Here is a 16,533-nt window from a genome sequence, read left to right as displayed (position 1 = left end):
TCAGAAGACCTAAGGGTCAGGTCACCTCCCAGGAAATAATACTCTCAACCTCCCACCCTTACACAGGAATCCTTCAGGGAGGTTCCCTGGGAGGCTGGGCTGGGGCAAATGGAGAAACAGGTTTTTCAGGTCTTCATCCTCCCTTCCAGTGTCTCCAGGTGGCACACAACAACTCATATCCCAAATTTAGGCCACACCCCTGATGTATTGCCAAGAAGAAGGTGCAGCCTGGCTTGAGGGCTCTCCAGAAAGGATAGGAGAGGCACATGGGGATGGGGCCCGAGACCCTGTTTCTTCAGTTTCTCTCAGGTTAGAGTCAGAGGCCTCACCTGGCCTGGTTAGTAAGTAGGGCACCAAGCAGTTTTTACCTATCACACTTTTTACATTTCTTTTCTCAATTCAAAATAGTCCTATTGGGAGCCAAGTTGCAAATGGGAGAAAGGGGAGCAAACCCAGACTCAGGCTCGCAAAACCCTGGCAACCCCACTCAGTGAATCTCATTGCTAAGGAAGATTCAACCTAGCAACAGGATCCAGGAGCCACAGAAGGCAGAGAAGCCATCGTCCTTTGGGGTTTAGTTGGTTAAGGAGTGCACCACTGTAATTAAGCCCGCTGTTGCTTGGTAACCCCCAAACTAGAACCTGGATGCCCCATATTACCCTTTAAGTCCTCCCATCAACCAAAGATAGATGCAATTTTCCAGTCAGCTGTAGAGTGGTGCATAGATTTTAATGACTCACAGAAGGATGCCTGTCTTCTCACATTAGATGTTCAGATGTCCCTTGTTCCCTTGCTCCCTTCCTCCTTTCTCTACTCCTACTCCCACTACCCGCTCCACAGTCCTGGTAAGAGACAGGTCAGGGCGGTAGCTGCTGCAGCCAAAATGCATGCAGGGGCCACGTGGCTTGCCACGGCGCTGTTGCACAGGTCTCCCAGGTAGCAGTCCCTGTGGGCTGGATAAGTCACGTCTCCCACCGACTCTGTCTCCACTTGATTGCAATGACGGGCTGCGACGCAGGCTGGATGTTGGTGAATCAAGGTCACTGGGGCTGAGAGAGAGAATGAAACTGGGGTGTTGGACTCCTGGCTTCAGGACTTGCCTTCTGGGGCAGAGCAGATGTGATTTCAAGGAGCCCAAAGGGATTTTCAGCCCCCTCAAAAAACACCTCCCTGAAACCAAGTGATCAAAGTTAATGCATTGACATTGTAAACTCCTGATGTGATGCAGTGAGAAGGACGCAACGTCACTTCTGCAGTATTCTTGCTTAAAATGCATGACCTCAATCTCATCATGGCAAATATCAGATAAATATAAATTGAGGGACATTCTTTTTTTTTTTTTTTTTTTTTGAGACGGAGTCTCGCTCTGTCGCCCAGGTTGGAGTGCAGTGACAGGATCTCAGCTCACTGCAAGCTCCACCTCCCGGGTTTACGCCATTCTCCTGCCTCAGCCTCCTGAGTAGCTGGGACTACAGGCACCCGCCACCTCGCCCGGCTAGTTTTTTGTATTTTTTAGTAGAGACGGGGTTTCACCGTGTAGGCCAGGATGGTCTCGATCTCCTGACCTCGTGATCCGCCCGTCTCAGCCTCCCAAAGTGCTGGGATTACAGGCTTGAGCCACTGTGCCTGGCCTGAGGGACATTCTATAAAATAATTTTTAGTATATCAAGTATATGTAAATTTTTTTTTTTTTTTTGAGATGGAGTTTCACTCTTGTTGCCCAGTTGGAGTGCAATGGTGCAATCTCAGCTCACCGCAACCTCCACCTCTTGGGTTCAAGCAATTATCCTGCCTCAGGTTCCCGAGTAGCTGGGATTACAGGCATGCACCACCACACCTGGCTAATTTTGTATTTTTAGTAGAGACAGGGTTTCTCCATGTTGGTCAGGCTAGTCTCAAACTCCGGACCTCAGGTTATCCACCTGCCTTGGCCTCCCAAAGTGCTGGGACTACAGGCGTGAGCCACTGCATCTGGCACGTAAATTTTTTTTTTAAATCTAAAAATGATTTTATTTATTTTTAGAGAAAAGGTCTTGCTCTGTCACTCAGGCTGGAGTGTGGTGGTGCAATCATAGCTCACTATAGCCTCGAACTCCTGGGTTCAAGTAATCCTCCTACCTCAGCCTCCCAGGAAGCTGAGATTACAGGTGTGTGCCACCATGGCTGGCTAATTTTTTAAAAACATTTTTTGGCCAGGCGTGGTGGCTCACATCTGTAATCCCAGCACTTTGGGAGGCCGAGGCGGGTGGATCACGAGGTCAGGAGATCGAGACCATCCTGGCTAACACAGTGAAACCCCATCTCTACCGAAAACTCCGGACCTCAGGTGACTCTTCTGCCTTGGCCTCCCAAAGTGCTGGGATTACAAGTGTGAGCCACTGAGCCCAGCCTAAAAATGATTTTTTTTTTTTTTTTTTTGAGACAGGGTCTCATTTTGTTCCCCAGGCTGGAGTATAGTGGCATGATCATAGCTCACTGTAGCTTCAACCTCCCAGGCTCAAGCAATCTTCCCTCTTCAGCCCCCTGAGTATCTAGGATTACAAACATGTGCCACCATGCCCAGCTAATTTTTTAATCTTTTTTTTTTTTTTTTTTGTAGAGACAGGGTCTCCCTATGTTGCCCAGACTGGTCTCAACTCCTGGGCTCAAGTGGTCCTCCCATCTCGGCCTCCTGAAGTGCTGGGATTACAGGTGTGAGTCACTGCACCGGCCCTAAAAGTGATTTTTTTAAACTCTAGGTATAAAATAATTTATCAGGGCTCTTCAAATATGTCAGGGTCATGAAAGACAAAAACAGAGCTGGCACAGATCAGAGGAGACAAAGAAGACACGAGAGCTAAATGCAATGTAGGATCCTGCTAAATCAAATAAAGTCTGTAGATTAGTTAGTAGTATTGTATCAATGTTATTTTGTGATTTTGATAATTGTACCATGGTTATGTAAGATGTCAGCATTAGGAAAAGTTGAGTATTTCTGCAACTTTTCTGTCAATCCAAAATTACGTTAAAATAAAATATTAAGAATATGTACACACACACACACAGACAGACAGACAGACAGACACACACACACACACACACACACCCCTCCCTGGTCCTTGACTAATGCCGAAATTTTGAAGTTTGGTTTTAACTTTGGCCTTTCAGGGCCAGAGCTCTTCACCTGTGAGCTAATGGGCCTATGAGACTCTTTTTTTTTTTTTTTTTTTTTTTTTTTTTGAGACGGAGTCTCGCTCAGGGGAGTGCAGTGGCCGGATCTCAGCTCACTGCAAGCTCCGCCTCCCGGGTGAGCTAATAGCTGGGACTACAGGCGCCCGCCACCTCGCCCGGCTAGTTTTTTGTATTTTTTAGTAGAGACGGGGTTTCACCGTGTTAGCCAGGATGGGGGCCTATGAGACTCTTTTGGGAGAGTAAGGAGGTGGAGAGGTGGGGGCACAAGGACTGTGGGCCTCTCAGGGGCTCTGTGCCAGGAGCCAGAAGGGGTACAGACTGCTCTCCTCTGACAGCCGCACCATCTGCCCAGAGCCAGACTGAGCCTGGAGGGTTCTGGAAGCCAGAAGGATTGACGTGGGGCTGGAGGCAGGGAAAGGCTGTGGGAAGAGAGAGAAATGGAGGACTCACGGTTTCCAGGTAGCTTGATCTGTTCCAGGCCTGGCTGGGGTCTGCCCTCGCCACAGGTGGTCACGGCTTCTTTGCAAGAACTGCTGGGGCTTCCACCACAGTTGTAGCACCGCATTCGGTTTCCTGGCAGGAGAAAAGAGGCGCTGGACCTGGGCCCTCAGTGGAGCTGGCTGGCAGAAGGCCTGTGTAAGAGGCTAGCTGGCCGCCTCCTTACCCAAGGCAGCCCCTAGCAGGGAGCTGAGCAATATCCCAACAAACTGGGGTTTCATCGCAGTCTGCCCGTGTCAGGACCGCCTCTACCTCCCGCCCACCCCCCTCCCCTAGCCCGATTCTACCTGCCTTATATCCCCCTTGCCTTGAGCTTTATAGGGCTATAAAAAAAGGAGGAAAGAGTCTCCCCCAGCAGGCACCAGGGGCCCCAGTGGGGACAGGGAGGGGCCCCACGGCATGCCCTCAGCATCCTCTGGAGTCCTCAAACTCCTTTATCTCCAGCAGCAGTCCTGAAACTGTGGACCAAGAAGAACCCCTGGGGATCCCTGATACCCTTTCACAGGGTCCTTGAGGGTCTTCCTTTTGCAACTATCTGTGTAAGATCAGATTTTCTTCATATACTGGACTTCAATGAAAACAACATATCCCAACAGACTGAATGCAGAAGCAGATAGGAAAACCCAGGCATCTCCCACGAAGCCTGACATTAGATTCACAAAAATGTAAAGCAATGCTCAGCTTCTCACTGTGCTGTGGGGAAATAATAGTTATTTTTCACAAAACCATATTTTGTTAGCATGCAATAATTTATTATTTTTATTGTTTAAATAAATCAATACCTACTTTAAATGATCTGTTTTAATTTTTAATATAGTAAATATTGATATAACCTCATAAAGAAAAGCTCTTCAGAGTCTTAAGTAACTTTGAAAAGTGTAAAGAGGTCCTGAGATCAATGTTTTTTAAAAAAGCTGCTCTCCTGGGCACCTGTGTCTCCCCTATCTTCACTCCCTGTTCCTAGTCTTACTCCTCCTGGTACATTCTGGCTCTGATTCCCCAGATGGGCCTTCCTCCTTCCCAATTTCTTCAACCCCAGTCCTCCAGGTTCTATCACCACCCCCCTACCCCAAATTCTATCCATGCCTTTCTTTTTTTTTTTTTTTTTTTTTTTTTTTTTGAGATGGAGTCTCGCTCTGTCGCCCAGGCTGGAGTGCAGTGGCCAGATCTCAGCTCACTACAAGCTCCGCCTCCCGGGTTTACGCCATTCTCCTGCCTCAGCCTCCCGTGTAGCTGGGACTACAGGCGCCCGCCACCTCGCCCGGCTGGTTTTTTGTACTTTTTAGTAGAGACGGGGTTTCACCGGGTTAGCCAGGATGGTCTCGATCTCCTGACCTCGTGATCCGCCCGTCTTGGCCTCCCAAAGTGCTGGGATTACAGGCTTGAGCCACCGCGCCCGGCCCCATGCCTTCCTTTCTAGTGATTTCTCCCCAGTGCAAGCACACCCGGCTGGCCCTCCAGCCCCACCCATGATTATTTCTTTCCTCCAAGGTAGTAAAGCTGTCAGGGATAATTATGGGGTAGGAATGTTGAAGCTTGGGGGGATCACAGGGATCTGAAGCTGGGTGGGGTCCACCCTTATACAGCTGGGCTTTGTGTGTGCGTGTGGGTGGGTGGGTGTGGGGGGGTATTGTTGATTCTACACTCAAATAGATCCACGCCAGGGTTGTTTAGGAGGGTGACCTTGAAGGACATGAAAGCACTGAGGGGGAAAGACAGAGAAAACAAAGACAGAGAGAAGCTAAGAGAGCCAGGGAGCAGCTTGAGACATGGAGAGGGAGGGAGAGGAGTAGGAGGGAAGGCGACAGACACAACTCAGGAGCAGGAGAGGAAGCTAAGTTACAGAGACAACACGCTGAGAGAGCAGAGGAGACCCTCCAGGCAAGGGCAGTCTCCTAGCAGGGGCAGGCTGGGGGCCTCCACTGCCTGCGGGTCAGGCTGGTGAATCTGGTCACGGTTCCGCCCCCCAGATTCACTCCCTAGGTGTGTTTGTTTCCTGGTTCCTCCCTGTCTTGTTCAAATGTTCCAACTTTACAAATCCCGGGATCTCAGGATGCAGATCACCTCTCCCCAATTCCTGACCCTGCGTTTGGCCATGGGCACCTCCAACATCTTCCTCTGTGTCCTGTTCCTCTGTGGTGCACTGGGTAAGGGTGAACTGGGGAACTTTCAGCGGTCAGGGGGCTGGGGGCGGGGACAAGGGCATGTGGAGGAACCTGAGGGCTGGGGAGGAGAGGGGTGGGAGAGCTGGAAGAGGCCGAGATCTGGGGGAGTGGGGGACTTCAGGGAGACCAGCCACTGGGAAGGCCAGCCTGATGAGGTGGGAAAAGAAGAGTTTCCTTTCAAAAGCATTTGAGAATAACTGTCTCCTCCTTGCTGCATCTTTGACCCACCCCTGTCTCCCCTATCCCTTATTTCACCTCTTGCTTCTGTGCTGGGCCCTTTGGTCAATGTCAATTTCTATTTTCCTATCTGTCTCTGCTGCCATTTACTTAACTTTTTCACTGACCGCCTCTACTTCCCTGCTGCTGGGTCTGGCTTTTTGTCTCATTCTTCTTATGTTGGACTCTGATTCTCATGGCTTCTGTTCATGTCTGCTCATTTCTCAATCCCTGTACCGCTCTTACCTCCATCTCTGTTTCTTTTCCTGCATCGTCTCCCCTCCCTTCTCTGTGTCTCTTTTTTTTTTTTTTTTTTTTTTTTTTGAGACAGAGTCTTGTTCTGTCACCCAGGCTGGAGTGCAGTGGCATGATCTCAGCTCACTGCAACCTCAGCTACCCGGGTTCAAGAGATTATCCTGCCTCAGCCTACCGAGTAGCTGGGACTAGAGGCACGTGCCACCATGCCTGGTTAATTTTTTGTATTTTTAGTAGAGACGGGGTTTCACCATGTTAGCCAGGATGGTCTTGATCTTCTGACCTCATGATCCGCCCGCGTCGGCCTCCCAAAGTGCTGGGATTACAGGCGTGAGCCACTGCGCCCGGTCACTTTTTCTACTTCTGTCTGCTTTCCTCCCTTGTTCCACAGCTTTCCTCTCTCTGCTTCGTGTGTCACCTCTCTCTGAGATCCCTCTCCGGATCTAGCCTCTGCCTGCCCCACAGGGAGGGTTTGCCTCTCCTGCTCTCCTAATCTCTGCTGCCTCAACAGGTCTCACCATGTCCCCTGCCCGGGGAAGGCTCCGCTGTTACACCTGCAGCTTGGCCAAATCCTGCTACCCTGTTCCCACCAAGTGTCAGGACGATGAATCTTGCAGCATCAGTATCGGCACCTCAGGTAGGGCTCTGGTCCAATGGCCCTTCTCCAGGCGGCTCCCTACCTCCATCCATCCCGCCTTTCCTGTGGCCCCCGCCTCAGCATGCCTCCTTCATCCCACAGATCAGAGTGAGATCATCGAGCGAAAAGGCTACCTCCCAAGGGCCCAGTGCCCTCTGCCGAGCCATGCCACCTACTGGCTGCGCTCCTACATTCTGCGGCACCACTGCTGCTAGCAGGACCTGTGCAACATGGCCGCTTCCCCATGGCAGCTCACCAGCCTCCTTTCCTCCCTGCCCCTCCTTGTGGCCAGCTTCGCCGGGATCTGCAGCCCCCAACCTAGGATTCCGCCGCCATCACCACGGCCCTGGAAACACCTGCACAGACACTTTGAGACATGCCCGACAACCTAATTTTGTACAGAGACCCCAGATCTCTCAGGAGACCCCCTCACAGACCCCTCACAAGGCCTGGGGAGGCACCTGCCTAGAGTCCAGCCTCATAAAGAACACCTATTCTGTGTCTTTTGTCTTTTCTAGATGCCCATTGCTGATGCCCCCTGTCAGCCCCAGTCACTGGCAAGGCAGGCATTTTGATGACACTGTGGATCTCAGGCAAAGGGATCAAAGCGGCATCAGGTATGGTAAGGAGGAGAGTCTTGCTAGGAAAGACTAATGTGGTAGGTCGGGAGCTCAGGATGGAGGGCTTGGGGGACTATGAAGAGTAGCTTTAATAAAAGGTCTATCTAGGAGTACAGGAATACTGCAGATACTGCTGTGTGTGTGTGTGAGCTCTAAGAGCGAACTATAGCTGCTTGGTGGGTTGGGCTGGAGCTGGAACCTGGACCACAGCACTCCCCTCATTCTCCATCTGTGTCATGTGCTTCCTTTATCCTGCCAATGGCTTAGTTTAAGCCCCTGCAGCCTGAAGGCGTTAGGTGAGACTTCTGAGAAAGCTTTTCTCCAGTAAGGCCCAAGCTTGAGCAGAGACACAAAAGGGCACCCAGTGGAGCTGCTTGTGAGGGTGTGGCTGGAGCTCAGCTCATTTCTGCCTGAGACTGAGGAATGGCCAAGTTGGGAGCATCAATACCCTCCGTCGCTTCACCAGCCCAGACTCGCCCATGATTCACAAACATCCCAGCATGGCCCCGGCCCAATAAATAATACACCCCCACTGGGCCTGCCAACCCGAGTAGACACTCCCTCTGCCCCCGGGAAATAGGGTGTGACCCCAGGGCAGCAGGGAGGAAGTGCCAGAGTGGCGATAGCTGCTCACATGCTCTGAATGCCCTGGTAGAGCGCCACAGGGAAGAGTGTGTGCCTAGGATAAGGAAGGATAAAGAGGGGCCCCGGGTGGGAGCTGAGCACAGGCATCTCTATCCTACTCAGTTCCCTCCCCTTGCATGTGAGGAAGTCTGGGGTTGATTAAAGGTGCTTGTTCCCTCTCCTCTTTGTGAGGATGACACACTGGGTAGTGGGGGTCTGGCTTAATTTAGAGATGGGTTGAGTCTTTCCATTTTCTCTGTCACTCCGTCCTCCCACTTGGTGCTTCTATTTTTTTCTTTCTCTGTCTATCTCTTTCCACTTTCTCTGACTTGAGTTTCTTCCCTTCTCTCTCTTCCCCAGTTTTCCCCATTTGTCCTTCAGCTCTGCTGCAATGGATTCCCCACCATTGCTCAAGTCTCCAGATTCCTGTCTCCTCCCTGCTCACACCCATCCTCCTTGCCCCCACCAGCAACCTCAGGCTCCCCTCAACCCCACAGTACTATGGGCTCAGGGCCATCCCTCCACTGGCTGCTACAAGACAGGAGACCAAACCTTTTTGTAGGTGACATCACAAAATAATGCTCCTCCTTTCCTTCAGTCCCCCACCCTCCCCATACACAGCTTGGTGGCTGCTGGACGCCAGCTGGACGGTGAAGTCGAACTCGCAGTCCCGCCCCCCTTGCCAAGGTTGTCGAGGAATACTCCAGGTGCTAGATGGCCAGCGAAACAGCAGGTCACACTTCCCAGCAGATGTCACCAAAATCACCTGGTCTTGTGGGCAGGTGGGCTGTGGGGTTTTCCAGAGAGACGGATTAAGGATACCTCTACTTTTCACGTCCTCAGGAACAAGGGCTCCTCCCCAACCCAACCCGTGTTTCCTCTCCCATCCCCAGTCCCCTCCGGGATTTAAGCCTCTGTTCCCTAGCTGTTCCTCACCCGAGACGGGCCAAATGGATGTTCTCATAGACCTGGATTTCGGGTTTGAACTGAGGAATCGAGGCAGCTGGGGAGAAGGAGCCATCAGGGATACAGAAGAGAAGTCAGCAGACAACTTAGAGCTGTGTTCCTTGCCCCCTCCCCTAGAGGAGGTAGGGTACAAAGGCAGGGTGCGAGCCTAGCCCTTTGCCTCCCACCCACGTGCCCTCTTCTTCCCCCCGGGAGGGAGGGACTCACCTCTGACTGGAGCCCCACGGACCCTCTGCCTCCAGAGCACAATGCTGAGGGCCAGGATGATGACTCCCTGGCCCATTGTGAGCAGCAGCATCAGAATCCAAGACATGTCCCAGCCCACGGAAGGGGCACAGAAGGCAGGAGAAGCATCCATGGAGGCTGTAGTAAGAGCCAGACCAGAGGGATGGGAAGGAGGCAGTGAGGGGGCCTGTCCCTGTGCCCCAAAGAGAGTCCTCCCCTCCACAGTCTGGTGGGCTCTTCCAACAGAAGACTTTGTAAGTTTCCCTGCCCTCAATATCCTCCACCCTACTCTGCCCCTTTCCAGGCCTCTCACCCTGACCCATAAATAGAGAATGGCGGCCAGTCACAGTGGCTCACACCTGTAATCCCAGCACTTTAGGAGGCCAAGGCAAGCAGACCACTTGAGGTCAGGAGTTCAAGACCAGCCTGGTCAACATGATGAAACCCCATCTCTACTAAAAATATAAAAATTGGGGCCACGCACAGTGGCTCACACCTGTAATCCCAGCACTTTGGGAGGCCGAGATGGGTGGATCACCTGAGGTCAGGAGGTCGAGACTAGCCTGACCAACATGGTGAAACTCCATCTCTACTAAAAACACAAAAAAGAGACCAGGCGCTGTGGCTCATGCCTGTAATCCCAGCACTTTGGGAGGCCGAGGCGGGTGGATCACATGTCAGATCAAGACCATCCTGGCCAACATGGTGAAACCCTGGCTCTACTAAGAATACAAAAATTAGCTGGACATGGTGGCGTATGCCTGTAATCTTAGCTACTTGGGAGGCTGAGGCAGGAGAATCACTTGAACCAGGGAGTCAGAGGTTGCAGTGAGCTGGAATCGTGCCATTCCACTCCAGCCTGGCGACAGAGAGAGACTCAGTCTCAAAATACACACGCGCGCGCACACACACACACACACAAAAGTTAGCTGGGCATGGTGGCAGGCACCTGTACTCCCAGCTACTCAGGAGGCTGAGATGGGAGAACAGCTTGAACTCAGCAGGCAGAGGTTGCAGTGAGCCAAGATCGCGCCACTGCATTCCAGCCTGGGCAACAGAACAAGACTCCATCTCAAAAAAAAAAAAAAAAAAAAAAAGGCCAGGCATGGTGGCTCACACCTATAATCCTAACACTTTGGGAGACCCAGGCGGGCAGATCATGAGGTCCAGAGATCAAGACCATCCTGGCCAACATGGTGAAACCCCGTCTCTACTAAAAATACAATTTTTTTTTTTTAAGATAGACTTTTGCTCTTGTTGCCCAGGCTGGAGTGCAACGGCGTGATCTTGGCTCACTGCACCCTCCACCTCCCAGGTTCAAGTGATTCTCCTGCCTCAGCCTCCCGAGTAGCTGGGGTTACAGGCATGTGCCACCATACCCGGCTAATTTTGTATTCTTAGTAGAGACGGAGTTTCTCCATTTTGGTCAGGCTGGTCTTGAACTCTCAACCTCAAGTGATCCGCCTGCTTCGGCCTCCCAAAGTGCTGGGATTACAGGCTTGAGCCACCACGCCTGGCCTAATAATAATAATAATAAACAAAACAAAATAAAAAATAGAGAATGGCAATGCCCCCTGCTCACACATGGGCAGCCAACTACAGAGCAGACCACCAGCCATAACCACACTTTCCCCTCACACCCTTTATAGTAATTCACCCTTTCAAGAAAAAATAGCCAGGTGCGGTGGTTCATGCCTGTAACCCCAGCACTCTGGGAGACCAAGATAGGAAGATCATTTGAGGCTAGTAGTTTGAGACCAGACTGGGCAACATAGTGAGACCCTGTCTCTACAAAAAAGTTTAAAAATTAGGGGAGGCGCAGTGGCTCATACCTATAATCTCAGTACTTTGGGAGACCGAAGTGGGCAGATCACTAGAGGTCAGGAGGTTGAGACTAGCCTGGCCAAAATGGTGAAATCTCGTCTCTACTAAAAGTTCAAAAAATTATCCGCACATGGTGGCGGGCGCCTGTAATTCCAGCTACTTGGGAGGCTGAGGTGAAAGAACATCCCTTTCCGTCTCCTCCCTCGGTTTACCTGCCAGGCTAAAGCTGACCCCTTTGTTGTGAGTCATGAGGCAGCGGATGATTCTTGGTCTTCGGCTCCTGGGCTCAGAAAGCCCCTCCCCAGGACACACCAAGAGCAGGGCAGCCTCACTGCCCCAGAAGGACTGAACACGGCCCTTCACGGGACCCTTCCCTTCCTGCCAGGTCACAGAGTCCATGCGTCTGCTGGGGACCACAGAGCACAGGAGGACATTGCAGGGGGATCCATCTGCAGCCCTTGCAGATAACTGGGATCCTGTGAGGGAGAGAGGGACCCCTCAGTTCTTCACCTAGACTTCCTGGCCCACAGTAGCCCCTGGTCTGCATGCCCCCACTCACCTTTGAGCACCAAGACGTCATACACCCTCCAGTTCTGGTAGTTGTGGTGCTGACCTAGCACAGCGCACCAGTACCGCCCGGCATCTTCCTCCTTGGATCCCTCCAGCCACAAAGAATAATTCCCCAGCAGTCGGAGCCTGGATTCCCTTCCTGGTTTTCCAGGGTCTGGGGCTGGCCTGCCCACTCGGACTTGGGCTACCAGGGTGGTGAAGGAGCCTGCTGCAGGGCTGCGGAACCATGACAGGTGTTCGTCCCCATGTAGAGTGGGTGGTGAGGGACATGGCAGTTCCATTGCCTCCCCCAAGGCCACATAGATGGCCTGGATGTTGTCTGTGGGAAGAAGGTTGTATGAGGCCAGAGACCTCCATCAGATCAACAACCCCCCATTTGATCTTCAACCCTGACTTCCTCCCCTTCTGGGGTCCCCCAGCACAGGCCTGGCTGGTGACCACTTTTCTCAAGTGACAGCTACAAAAATAAGACAGGTGGAGAGAATAGGGTAAGGGCTTTCCTTGTCTCTCCCCCAGACAGTGAGGGGGTCTGAGGGCAAGAGGGAAAGGGCTGAAAGAGTTGGCAAATGCCCACATCTCTTCTACTCATTTCAACTTTTCTGAAAGCATTTACTCATTCTTCTTATTTTATAAAGGAAACTGCATAACCTGGATCTTCGTTGCCCCTGGGTCTTCCCTAGTGTCAGAGGCAGGAAGAGGTCAGTTGGGGTAATTCTATCTTCTTGAGTCAGATGCCTTTGCCAGGCTCCTAAGAGAAAGAGCAGCAGTCCCTCCCCAACCTTGGAAACAGCTAAGGAATCACCTACCTCTTGCCCCTTACCTGCAGCCTGGGGAGTTCCATATAGGAACAGGAGGAGGAATAAGACTGCCATGGGGAAAGCCTGCCAAGTTCTCTTGCTCCAAGACCTGGTGTTCCCAAGGAGGAAGCAGAGTCCAGATAAAGGCCCACACTCGCTGGTCTGGGGTGACAAGGGCCTCTGGAGGGGATGGGAATGCTGGGGCGATAAAGTCCAGCAGCATGTCTACTAGGGAAAAAGTGACCACCACTTTTCTGTCCTGGAGAGAAAAGGACCCAGCCCAGGTCACTCTGAAGATGACCTTTTTGCTCTTCTGATTCCACATCAGCGAAGGGACTCAAGTAAAGACTTCCATGCAAAAAACCATGCAGGGAAGTGGTCCTGCCTGTCTAGCTCCTGTCAGTCTGGAAGTACATTCTGAGGTCTCTTTCACTCCTAAGAAATGTCAGCCATGAGTTGGGTGGATCACTTGAGGTCAGGAGTTCAAGACCAGCCTGGCCAACATGGTGAAACCCTGTCTCTACAAAAAATACAAAAATTAGCCGGGCGTGGTGACATATGCCTGTAATTCCAGCTACTCAGGAGGCTGAGAGGCACTAGAATCGCTTGAACCCAGGAGGCAGAGGTTGCAGTGAGCCGAGATTGTGCTACCGCACTCCAGCCTGGGAGACAGAGCGAGACAGCGAGAGTTCATCTCAAAAAAAAAAAAAAAAAAAAAAAAAAAAAAAGAAATGTCAGCTATGAGTGAAGAAACTGAGTTTTCACATTGGTCCTCCACAGAACCCAGCACAAGACTGTGTATCCAGTCAGTGTCCCGTAAATGATTGGGAATGACTTTCCCTGTGGCTGTCTGGCATACCCCAGACCTCTCCTGAACCCCTGATGAGTGTATTAAGTTATTACTCAAGGAGAAGGCTAACGGGCTGATTCATCCTTCTGAATGGCAAAAACTCCTAAGGCAGATCTTCATGCAGTTATTATAGTTTTAATGTGTCATTTATTTATTTTAAAAAATTATTTTGATGAAATATTCCATACATACCAAAAACTGTATGAAGTATAACTATATTATGGATAAATGGTGGTATATTAACACAGTAGAACACTGGACAGCAATGAGAATGAACAAACCCAGTGATTACAACAAGGTTGAATCTCACAACATAATGAGAGGAAAAGAAGCCTGGCCAGGCATGGTGGCTCATGTCTATAATCCTAATACTTTTGGAGGCCAAGGTGGGTGGGTCGATTGAAGCCAGAAGTTTGAGGTTGGGCAACAGAGCAAGACCCCAACTCTAAAAATAAAGGCCAGACACGGTGGCTCATGCCTGTAATCCCAGCACTTTGGGAGGCTGAGGTAGGCCGATCACGAGGTCAAGAGATCGAGACTATCCAGGCCAACATGGTGAAACCCCATCTCTGCTAAAAATACAAAAATTAGCTGGGCATGGTGGTGGATGCCTGTAGTCCCAGCTACTCAGGAGGCTGAGGCAGGAGAATCGATTGAACTCAGGAGGCAGAGGTTGCAGTGAGCAGAGATTATGCCACTATACTCCAGCCTGGCGACAGAGCGAGACTTCGTCTCCAAAAAAAAAAAAAACCCCAGAAATAAATAGAATATTCCAGGCCGGACTCGGTGGCTCACGTCTGTAATCCTAGCACTTTAGGAGGCTGAGGCAGGCGGATCACCTGAGGTCGGGAGTTCAAGACTAGCCTGACCAACATGGAGAAACCCCCTCTCTACTAAAAATAAAAAAATTAGCAGGGCATGGTGGCACATGCCTGTAATCCCAGCTACTTGGGAGGCTGAGGCAGGAGAATCGCTTGAACCCCAGAGGCGGAGACTGTCGTAAGCCAAGATCGGGCCATTGCACTCCAGCCTGGGCAATAAGAGCGGAACTTGGTCTCAAAAAAAAAAAAAAAAAAAAAAAAAGAAAAGAAATAGAATATTCCAGGCCAGGCACAGTGGCTCACGCCTGTAATCCCAGCACTCTGTGAGGCTAATGCAGAAGGATTGCTTGAGCCCAGGAGTTTGAGATCAGCCTGGGCAACATGGTGAGACCTCGTAAAATTAGCCGAGTGTGGTGGCGTGGGCCTGTATTCCCAGCTACTCAGGAGGTTGAGGTGGAAGGATGTTTGAGCCCAGCAGGTGGAGGATCAGGGCAGTGAGCCATGATTGTGCCACTGTGCTCCAGTCTGGGCGAAAGAGCTAGACCCTGTCTCAGAAAAAAAAGAAAAAAAGAAAGAGAAAAAAAGAATATTCTGTTTCAGTCAGAGATCCTCTATGCTGTGTAACCACGATTCTGGCCAGGCGTGTTGGCTCAAGCCTGTAATCTCAGCACTTTGGGAGGCCGAGATGGGTGGATCACGAGGTCAGGAGATCGAGACCATCTTGGCTAACACGGTGAACCCCCCCGTCTCTACTTAAAAATACAAAAAAATTGCCGGGCAAGGTGGCGGGCGCCTGTAGTCCCAGCTACTCGGGAGGCTGAGGCAGGAGAATGGCGTAAACCCGGGAGGTGGAGCTTGCAGTGAGCTGAGATCCGGCCACTGCACTCCAGCCTGGGCGACAGAGCGAGACTCCGTCTCAAAAACAAAAAAACACCACGATTCTGAATTTTCTTTCTTCTCCACTTGCTTAAATTTTATGTGTTTTTGAATCTAGTATTACTGGTATCATGTATACATTCTTCTGCGGCTTTCTATTTTCTTTTTTTTTTTTTTTTGAGATGGAGTCTGGCTCTGTCGCCCAGGCTGGAGTGCAGTGGCCGGATCTCAGCTCACTGCAAGCTCCGCCTCCCGGGTTTACGCCATTCTCCTGCCTCAGCCTCCCGAGTAGCTGGGAGTACAGGCGCCCACCACCTCGCCCGGCTAGTTTTTTTTGTATTTTTTTTAGTAGAGACGGGGTTTCACCGTGTTCGCCAGGATGGTCTCGATCTCCTGACCTCGTGATCCGCCCGTCTCGGCCTCCCAAAGTGCTGGGATTACAGACTTGAGCCACCGCGCCCGGCTGCGGCTTTCTATTTTCACTCAGCATCACGGTTTTAAGATTCATTTCATGCATAAGAGTAATGATTCACTTATTTTCTTTTTACAAATATTCCCCATATCTCACCGTGCTGAATTTTCATATCCAGGACCATGGTGTAGCTTTCCATTTATTGAAAAGCTTTTTGTTTACCTCTTTCTTTTTTTATTTTTCACTTATTATTGTTATTATTTTGAGGCCAGGCTCTGTCATCCAGGTTGGAGTGCATGGAGCAATCTTGAACTCCTGGGCTCAAGCGACCCTCCCACCTTGGCCTCCCAAGTAGCTGGGACTACAGGTGCGCACCAACACACCCTGCTAGGTCTTTTTTTTTTTTTTTTTTTCCTAGGTATTTTGTGTAGAGATGGGGTCTCACTATGTTGCCTGGGCTGGCCAGGAACTCCTGGTCGCAACCAATCCTCTCTCAGTCACCCAAAATGTTGGAATTACAGGCGTGAGCCATGGTCTGGAACTCCTGGACACAAGCAATCATCCCTTGGCCACCCAAAGTGTTGGAATTACAGGCGTGAGCCACTGCGTTGGGCCAGTTTACCTTTATTTATTTATTTAGAGACACAGTCTTGCTCTGTCACCAAGGCTGGAGTGCAGGGGCAAGATCTTGGCTCACTGCAACCTCTGCCTCCCAGGTTGAAGCAATTCTGGTGCCTCGGCCTCCCGAGTAGCTGGGATTACAGGTGTGCGCCACCCACGCCAGGCTAATTTTTGTATTTTTAGTAGAGACGGGGTTTCACCATGTTGGCCAGGCTGGTCTTGAACTCCTGGCCTCAAGTGATCCGCCCGCCTCGGCCTCCCAAAGTGCTGGGATTACAGGCGTGAGCCACCGCGCTGGGCCGGGCCAGTTTGCCTTTTCAGTAACTTTTTATAGTCTTCTTCATAACATCTTGCATTTCTTGTACTAGATATATTCCTAGACAAC

The 16,533-nt window shown here is 51.0% G+C and overlaps 2 protein-coding genes across 5 annotated transcripts; one reads left to right on the top strand and one right to left on the bottom strand.

The window, feature by feature from the left end:
- Positions 1-30: 30 nt before the first annotated feature.
- Positions 31-12,840, bottom strand: LOC126953127 (lymphocyte antigen 6 complex locus protein G6d). 4 transcript variants are annotated; one of them, XM_050788501.1, is made up of 6 exons: positions 12,592-12,840; positions 11,761-12,090; positions 11,414-11,677; positions 9,360-9,515; positions 3,622-3,744; positions 31-1,049 (listed from the first exon to the last, which is right to left on the bottom strand). In XM_050788501.1, the coding sequence occupies exons 1-6, from the start codon at positions 12,641-12,643 to the stop codon at positions 826-828; spliced, it is 1,149 nt and encodes a 382-aa protein (XP_050644458.1). In that variant the 5' UTR covers positions 12,644-12,840; the 3' UTR covers positions 31-825. The 4 variants fall into 4 exon arrangements, with proteins under 4 accessions (XP_050644458.1, XP_050644459.1, XP_050644456.1 ...); XM_050788499.1 differs by lacking the exons at positions 31-1,049; positions 3,622-3,744 and adding exons at positions 7,458-8,973; positions 9,123-9,189; XM_050788500.1 differs by lacking the exons at positions 31-1,049; positions 3,622-3,744 and adding an exon at positions 9,119-9,189.
- On the top strand, positions 5,513-7,343 carry LOC126953174 (lymphocyte antigen 6G6e-like). The gene is made up of 3 exons (XM_050788558.1): positions 5,513-5,816; positions 6,817-6,942; positions 7,045-7,343. Exons 1-3 carry the CDS (start codon positions 5,690-5,692, stop codon positions 7,155-7,157), a joined length of 366 nt encoding a protein of 121 aa, XP_050644515.1. The 5' UTR covers positions 5,513-5,689; the 3' UTR covers positions 7,158-7,343.
- Positions 12,841-16,533: the final 3,693 nt, after the last annotated feature.

This window comes from Macaca thibetana, chromosome 4 (genome assembly GCF_024542745.1).
Source record: "Macaca thibetana thibetana isolate TM-01 chromosome 4, ASM2454274v1, whole genome shotgun sequence".
Classification (NCBI taxonomy): Eukaryota; Metazoa; Chordata; class Mammalia; order Primates; family Cercopithecidae; genus Macaca; species Macaca thibetana.
Note: the sequence above shows the minus strand (reverse complement) of the source record. Positions and strands in the feature narration are given on the sequence as shown.

What these genes read in the sequence shown, in the direction of transcription:
- LOC126953174 (XM_050788558.1), top strand. Translation starts at nt 5,690, where the DNA reads ATGTTCCAACTTTACAAATCCCGGGATCTCAGGATGCAGATCACCTCT. An exon ending in GTTCCTCTGTGGTGCACTGG is followed by an intron (nt 5,817 to 6,816) that starts GTAAGGGTGAAC and finishes CTGCCTCAACAG; the next exon opens with GTCTCACCATGTCCCCTGCC. An exon ending in CATCAGTATCGGCACCTCAG is followed by an intron (nt 6,943 to 7,044) that starts GTAGGGCTCTGG and finishes TTCATCCCACAG; the next exon opens with ATCAGAGTGAGATCATCGAG.
- LOC126953127 (XM_050788501.1), bottom strand. Translation starts at nt 12,643, where the DNA reads ATGGCAGTCTTATTCCTCCTCCTGTTCCTATATGGAACTCCCCAGGCT. An exon ending in TGGAACTCCCCAGGCTGCAG is followed by an intron (nt 12,091 to 12,591) that starts GTAAGGGGCAAG and finishes TTCTTCCCACAG; the next exon opens with ACAACATCCAGGCCATCTAT. An exon ending in TGACGTCTTGGTGCTCAAAG is followed by an intron (nt 11,678 to 11,760) that starts GTGAGTGGGGGC and finishes TCTCCCTCACAG; the next exon opens with GATCCCAGTTATCTGCAAGG.